At 50.0% G+C, this 8,146-nt stretch overlaps 1 protein-coding gene across 2 annotated transcripts in view; it reads left to right on the top strand.

Annotated features, from left to right (window-relative positions):
* Positions 1-404: 404 nt before the first annotated feature.
* Oasl (2'-5'-oligoadenylate synthetase like) overlaps positions 405-8,146 on the top strand; it is a 19,897-nt gene continuing 12,155 nt past the window's right edge. For both annotated transcript variants that reach the window (XM_036172473.1, XM_036172472.1), the window contains exons 1-3: positions 405-602; positions 4,704-4,986; positions 7,734-7,909. In XM_036172473.1, coding sequence (XP_036028366.1) covers positions 405-602; positions 4,704-4,986; positions 7,734-7,909 — 657 coding nt within the window. The remainder of the gene's footprint in view (positions 603-4,703; positions 4,987-7,733; positions 7,910-8,146) is intronic.

Here is an 8,146-nt window from a genome sequence, read left to right as displayed (position 1 = left end):
GGGGCAACTGGCCTGAGTCATCGAGACAAGGTGTCCCCAGAAGGTCAAACTTGAGCCAATTTCAGTTTACACACATCACAAAAGGGAAACTCCGTGTGTAGAGAATCGAAACCTAGGCACAAAGGTTGGCAGGATGCCAGCCTTGTTAAGGCGGCCCCGACCTGCTTGTTAAGGAGGTCCCAGCCTCTCATCCCCCAGCACATCTCCCATGACAATACATCTCCAAGAAGAGGCCCCCCAGCGAGCCTGTCACTCCCACATTCCTCTCTTTTCCCATCCTTTCCACCACAGGGTGTTAGAGGTCAGCTGGAAAAGAACCACCTTAAAAAAAAAGGAGGTGTGTTCGGGAAGTTGGGTGGGTGCTTGGCTATATAACCCTGCAGCAGTGGGCCATCAGCACGGACATGGCCCTGGCCCAGGAGCTGTACAGCTTCCCAGCCTCCAAGCTGGACTCCTTTGTGGCTCAGTGGCTGCAGCCAACCAGAGAATGGAAAGAGGAGGTCCTGGACACTGTGAGGACAGTGGAACAGTTCCTGAGGCAGGAGAATTTCCAGGGAGAACGCGGGCTGCCCCGGGATGTGCGGGTGCTGAAGGTGGTCAAGGTAAGACTGGACCTCTCCATTCCTAAGCAGGATAAGCAAAACCCAGCTGCCAGGGGTCCCCTTAACTCACAGACCCTAGTTCACACTTCTGACATCTCGGGACACCCCAGCTAGCTGTCTACAGCCCACTGCCTTCAGCAGAATGAACCAGTAAAACGCTAATAGACCACCTTTGGGGAGTGTGGTAGCCTAGCCTTTAATGTTCCATCATGGCGGCTACATTCTGTGAGGTAGATACAATTCTTTCCCCACTTTACAGCCGAACAGAGGTGTAATGCGAGGCCTCTCGTTGGATCCTGACAAATAAAATACAGTAAAATGCAGTTTGGGGAGTCTGACATGGGGGCCCACTCCTGCGATCCCAACACTTGGGAGGTGGAAGCAAGAGAACCATGGGTTGGGAAGCAGCCTAGGTTACAAGATTCAGATAAGAAAATGTGTGTGTGTGTGTGTGTGTGTGTGTGTGTGTGTGTGTGTGTGTGTAGGCACGATTGGTAAATGTTTAAAATTGTGTGCATTTGGGTAAGAAAACAGCTGTTTTGCCAAGTCTAATAGCACCTACTGGGGTTGGGGGCTCTCTTTTTGGGGGACTCACATGCTATGCTGTTTCTGGACAAAGCTCCTTACTGCTTGTTAAGGGGAATAAACGTTCAGTGTGTACGAGACTCTGGGCCTACAAAAGACAGACAGACACAGACGTGACAGGTTCTGCTGTGCTGGGTGCCTGGTTGTTCTTTGTATCTTCCCCCTACTTGTCCATGTTTCAATTTTCTGATAACAGAAAGATTCTTAGAATGGAGCCTGAGAGGAGCAGTGTGGCTTACTCAAAACTGCATAGCTGGTGTTGGAGCTGGGATGTGAATTTGAATACTCAAGCTGTGACCCAAGGTTCTAAGACCTTTTCCCCTTAAATCCTTCCTCCAGCTACCTCATCCACCCTGAGGCTAGCTAGGATCAGAGCTCAGGACAGGCAGAGTTCAGCAGACTCGGGAAGGGGTAGGGCAACTGTAAGACCTGAATTTGATCTCCAGCACCCCTGTAAAGAACTGAGTATGGTTGCACACACTTAGCATTCCAGCCCTAGGGAGGCAGAGACAGGAGAATCACCAGGACTCCCACACCAGCCTAGCGGAGTCATCAAGCCCCAGGTCACAGTAAGAGACCCTGTGTCAAAAACCAAGGTGGACAGCCTAAGGAATGACCCCCAAGGTTGACCTCTGGCCTCCACACACAGGCAGGCACACACACAACTTTAGAGAATTAGCCTCAGCCCATAGTTCATTTAAACATGAAGGAGACTGGCACACAGAGAAGGTGACATGGCCTAATGTCACACGCCAAATTGGTGGCAACTTCTGGGCTAGAATTAGGACTCTGGACTCCCAGCCTAAGGCTTTTGCTCTTGGGAAGGATTTAGTCGCCTTGAGCTCCTGTGCCTTCCTTGCACCAATCCTGTCTCCAAGGCCCCAGGTCACATGATTTAGAAGTGCCAGTCCTAGGACCCTTGGACTGCCCAACCATGGTTGTAGCATCATGAACATCATCTCTCACCACCCGCCACAGAGACAGTGCAGCCTAAAGGCTATCTCAGGGTAAACTCTTAGACACAAAGCTTTCATTGTGACGCTTACCTAGGGCTTTTTTTGAGCTAAGGATCAAACCCAGGGCCTTGTGCTTGCTAGGCAACTGCTCTACCACTGAGCTAAATCCCCAACCCTTACCTAGGGCTTCTTTCTGGTCCGTGGGACTTCTCTCTTGGGCAAGGCCATCCTCTAGACCTCTATGACCTCCCTGACATACCTAAGAAAGCAGTGGGTAGAATTAAAAGTACCTAGGAAAAGGAAGAGTCAGCAAACAGAATGAGTTTTGACGGTGACAGACACTAACTGCTAAGCCTCAGTTCTTCTTCCCTTAATCCACTAAATGATAGCCACACCCAAAGAGCAAGACACCCAGAATGCACCCTAGACTGAAGCCTTCATTCCTTGCACCTTTGGAGTTTCCGGGGCAGGGGTAGGGGTGGGCCCTGAGCTGTCCACATGAATGAATGCTCATCTAACCAACCAGGCGAGAGTAGGTTTCAACAGCAGCAAACCATGAAGTCTGTTCTAAGCTGCTCAGGGAAGGGAGTGGGCAGTGTAGACAGGACCTGAGAGGGATCAGGAAGGGAGTGGGCAGTGTAGACAGGACCTGCAGGGGAATTGATTGCCCTGTGCCCACATCCAGCACCGATCTCCAGTCCTTTCTCTTAGGGTAGGAATACTGAGTCTGAAGACTGGTGGGATCAGAGTAAAAATGAAGAATAAAGATGGTAGGTGCCTGCTCCTTGGGAGCAGAGTGTGGTTCGTGGACAGCATCCCAGGATATAGAGGAGGAAGAGGCGCCCGGGCCGGCCAGCCATGTCTTCTGACTTTCCATCTGGCTCCCTGTCTGGCCGGGAGACCTTGCAAGCAGATTATGCTCCACTCCCTCTGTCTTCCCTGCTGGGAAGATGGGTCACAGCCCATCTCCACGGTGATGAGAATGGAGAATTATATTAAATAGTCTTTGGTGGTGCCAGACACAGGGGCCACTCAGTCTGCCATGGCAGAATTTTAATTTCTGCAGTGACTACACTGACCAGGAAAGGTAGCCACCTGGAGACTGACCCTCCCCTGGCAGCCCCATGTGCACCAATGTGGGGTGAGAAAGAGGGGGGCCAGAGCGATTGTATGCCAGGGAGGCAGAGCCTGGAGAGTCAACTTCGGCTCTCTCTCCAGAATCATCTGGTTCTTTGGCCAGCAGGATGGATCAGCATGGAAAGGTGCCTACTACCAAGACTGACAACCTGGGTGTAATCCCAGGAACCCACTTGGTTCCCCATTAGTTGTCCTGTGACCTCCATGTGTGCCGTGACACACACACACACACACACACACACACACACACACACACACAAATAATTTAAAAAAAATTAAACAGTTCAGTCTCCTGCCATTAAGAGACAGGAAGACTATGTCTAAGCAGAAGAATCAACTAGAGGAAAACAAAGAGACACACACCGCTGACATCCAGGACCAGGGGCCCCACACCCCGCCCTTGGCATACAGTATTTTAATTGACCTTGCCTGGATTCTAATGGCTCACATTTCATCATCATTTTCATTTTACTTGTGATGGACTTTGGCTGCCTAATGATCACATAGCAGATAAACCAGGGATACAATTCAAAGGTCAGGGTTAGGCATCCAGTACCAAAATGCTTGTCTACCGTCATGGAGGTTCCTTGATCCATCCAAATACAGTTTCAGGGAGGGAGGGAGGGAGGGAGGGAGGGAGAGGGAGCACAGACTAATGAGGCCAACTATCTGTTTCACAGCCCATGCAATAGATATTTCTACAGGCTGGGAGCCCTTTATTAGATATTTAACGCTCAGAAGTGTTTTAGGTTTAGAAATCCACACACACACTGTGCTTTGACTTATTTACATAAACATAATGAGATATCTTAGGATAGGACCCAGATCTACTCATATGTCCATGTGTTTTCACACAGCCCAAAGGCACTTTTGTATAATATTTTGGGTCACATGAGGTCAGGTATGGAATTTTCTACTTGTGGCATGTCCGAAATTAAAATACTCTTGGGTTCTGAAAATTTTGGAGTTTTCAGATTAGGGATACTCACTCATTATTCCCTTGGAGTGGGCCTTTCTCTGGGTCGGACAAGACTGAGTCTCCAAAGGTGTACAGTGTAGTGGATAAGCAGGGGCTGCTATGGTGGAGCACACCAGTAACCCCATTGCTTGGGAGGCTCAATCAGTCAGGAGGTTCATGAGTTCAAAGACAGCCTGAGCTACACAGCAAGCTCTAGGCTGATTAGGGAGACCCTATGTCAGAAAGAAACCATAAGGAGGCCTGGGGTGCTGGAGTCCAGCTGCCAGAGATCCTGAGTGCAAAATTCACCCCCATCTCTCTGTGCCTGTGATGTGAGATGGTGGCACTTCTCACCTAGCCCTGGTGAAAGGACTATATATTAGAGGGATATACTGGAGGGCAGAGCCCCAAGGCTCTGAGCACATGGCAGAGGGCCTTGGGGTGACAACGTCCTATCTTCCACAGGTGGGCTGCTTCGGAAATGGCACAGTGCTTCGGAGTACCACGGACGTGGAGCTGGTGGTGTTCCTGAGCTGTTTCCACAGCTTTCAAGAAGAGGCCAAGCATCACCAAGCTTTGCTGAGAATCATACAGAAAAGGATGTACTATTGCCAAGACCTGCAGGACCTGGGGCTCCAAAACCTGGGAGTGACTGAAGGTGTCCCAAGTGGTCTCATCTTCACCATCAGAACAAGGGAGACCTGGGAGCCCATCACTGTCACCATTGTGCCTGCCTACAGAGCCCTGGGTAAGGGGAACAGAAGTCGTACATGTCCGGCCTACCCACCCCAGGAGACTGTGACCCCTTGCCTCTGGTGGCCACGTGCATTCCTCCACGCTACCCACATCCTGGGCTGGGGCTGAGCTGCCACAGTTGTGCTCAAGACTAACACGCTCAGACCTGGGAAACAGAAACTTACCACAGAGGCAGACTATGAACACATGACAAATGGTGGGAAAGAATGGGGTTCGCTGGGTAAGGACCAAATTGTGTTCAGGGAGGGACTTACTGTGGGAAGAATCCTCTGAAAGTGCTAACACCCAACCAGGGGAAGGACTCAGATTAGGAACTGAGTCCTTCCTACAAGACACTTGCCGTGTCTGGACACCCACTGCATTCCCAGAAGCAGACCTGTGGTGGAGACGGGACTAGGGACAGTACTTCATTAAGAGACTTAAAAACAGAAAGGGGAAGGTGCTAAATGCCTCCCTCAGCCCCGAGGAACTGGCTTCCTGCCTCTGCAGAGCTCAGATGATTATTATAGGGACCTCCTCCACCTCGCCCGCTATCCCTGGCCCTGCAGTGATTATCGTTAGCTGAGGACAGCCCCGGACTCGGGAGGGTTAAGTCACCTGCACCTGCTGTCTGTCCTCAGGCAGAGAATCCTAAGTGTTGGCTCTCCACCAGGGTTTACTCTAAGTCTGGTGAGATGATGTCAGTTAGCTTCATAACACTGTGGCAAAACACCCAAGATAAGGGACTTACAAGGAGGAAAGCCTTGGTTGGGCTCACAGTGTCAGAGGTTTCAGTAACTAACCGTGCGGTTCTTTTTGTTGTCTCCAGCCTACGTGCCAAGATAGCATAGAGTAATGTAATGGAGGAAGAGACTTGCTCATCTTCCAGGAAGGAGTGGAGGGAGGGAGCTGTCTGTAAGAACAGTGTCTCTATAGTCCCTTCAAAGGCAGCCCCAATGGCCTGACTTCCTTCTACTTAGCCTCCACCCCTTAAAGGTTCACCTCAGATTGACAACTAGACCTTTAGCACATGGGTCTTCAGGGGACACTTAATATCCAAACCAGGCCTGGAGAGACGGCTCAGTGGTTAAGGGAAATTATTCTTGCCGAGGACCTAGTTTATGGCCACATGGCAGCTCATGGCCACCTGTACCTCCGGCTCCATAGGACCCAGCATCCTCTTCTGACTTCCTTGGGCACCCATGCATGTTGTGCATATACAAACTCATGCAGGTACACATGAATATATGTATCTGAAGATCCAAACCACAATGAGTATTGTATCGTATGCCAACTCCCACTGACTACAATCTGTGCAGCATTATTCCATGAGTGTTAGAAATAGGATCCAGACCGGGTGGTGGTGGCGCATGCCTTTAATCCCAGGACTAAGGAGGCAGAAGGAGGCAGATCTCTGTGAGTTCAAGGCCAGCCTGGTCTACTGTGGGGCATTTACCCACCAACCCCACAGCTCCCCAGAGTTTTGAGTGTGAGCAGCAGGAAATATTAGATAGAAGGATTTATAGTGCAGAGATAAACAGATAGAAAATAAAGGATAGCCTCGAGAGGGCCTGGAACCTTTTCCAACAGGCCCTGACTGTCTCTGCATCAAGGTATTTATAGAGACGCCAAGGGGTGGAGCAAAAGACCTCCTCCCCCAGCACAGCCAAGGGCAGACCATTCAGACACCTGCACTCAGGCCTGTGGTCCTAATCATCCTCTATGCAGACCTGCTGGGTAAAGCCACCAAGGAACCTGAAAACAGGCTCCCACAGTCTACAGAGAAAGTTCCAGGACAGGCTCCAAAGCTACACAGAGAAACCCTGTCTCAGAGACAGACAGAGAGAGAGAGAGAGAGAGAGAGAGAGAGAGAGAGAGAGAGAGAGAGAGAGAAAAGGAAAGGAAAGAAGGGAGGGGGAGAGAGAGAGAGAGAGAGAAAGGGAAGGGAAGGGAAGGGAAGGGAAGGGAAGGAAAGGAAAGGAAAGGAAAGGAAAGGAAAGGAAAGGAAAGGAAAGGAAAGGAAAGGAAAGGAAAGGAGGGAGGAAGGAAGGAAGGAAGAAAGAAAGAGATAGGATCCAGCCTCAGGAAGAAAGTCATTCAGGGCATGGGCCTAGTTCTCCCCTATGAATATCAACAGATTTCAGTCCATCACCAGAAAGAGATCTATTGATAAAATGGACATTAAAGAAAGTTGGAAGTGTTGGGGACGTCCAGGAGCACCTGAAACATGGAGAGCCCAAAGCTGGCACTCTGGAATAAGAATCTCACCAGATGAGATGTGCTGGAGGATGTCTTCAATCCCAGCACTCAGGAAAGAGTATCAGTTGGACCTCTAAGAGTTCAAGGCCAGTCTGTATAACAAGCAGCCATGGGTACCTAGTGAGACTCTGACACCAAAGTAAAATTTAAAAGATGAAGTTTTTAAAGAACCTCACCAGAAAAGCTTGGTGGTGGTGGTGGTGGTAGTGGTAGTGGTGGTGGCACACGCCTTTAAACCGCAACACTCGGGAGGCAGAGGCAGGCAGATCTTTGTGAGTTCGAGGCCAGCTTGGGCTACCAAGTGAGTTCCAGGAAAGGCGCAAAGCTACACAGAGAAACCCTGTCTCTAAAAAACAAAACAAAACCAAAAAAGACCATCCCTCAAGGTCTCAAGTCTCCCTGGAGACATAACCCCAGAGTGACCTGCCCCTCCCCAAATACCTACTTGGTTCCCCCAGGGCTTCCAGAATCTTCACTCAGTCTTTGTTTTCACTCCCTCAGGACCTTCCTGTCCTAATGTTCAGGTACCCCCTGAGGTCTATGTGAACCTGATCAAGGCTAATGGGTACCCTGGAAATTTCTCTCCATCCTTCAGCGAGCTGCAGAGAAACTTCATGAAGCATCGTCCAACTAAGCTGAAGAGCTTCCTACGGTTGGTCAAACACTGGTACCAGCAGGTAAGGGGATTCTGGGGGGGCATCAAAGAGGAAACAGGGTTGGGGGAGAGTGGGAGGATGCTAGGATGTAGTTAGCATTTTCTTTGGGCCACCCACCAGCTTCCAAATGAAAACAGGGAGACTTATTAATTACAAATGCCCAGCCTTAGCTTAGGCTTGTCCCACTAGCTCTTTTAACTTAATTTAACCTGTTTTTAATCGTCTCTGTTTTGTCTCAGGGCTCCTTACCTTTCTTTC

This window comes from Onychomys torridus, chromosome 22 (assembly GCF_903995425.1).
Source record: "Onychomys torridus chromosome 22, mOncTor1.1, whole genome shotgun sequence".
NCBI lineage: Eukaryota > Metazoa > Chordata > Mammalia > Rodentia > Cricetidae > Onychomys > Onychomys torridus.
Note: the sequence above shows the minus strand (reverse complement) of the source record. Positions and strands in the feature narration are given on the sequence as shown.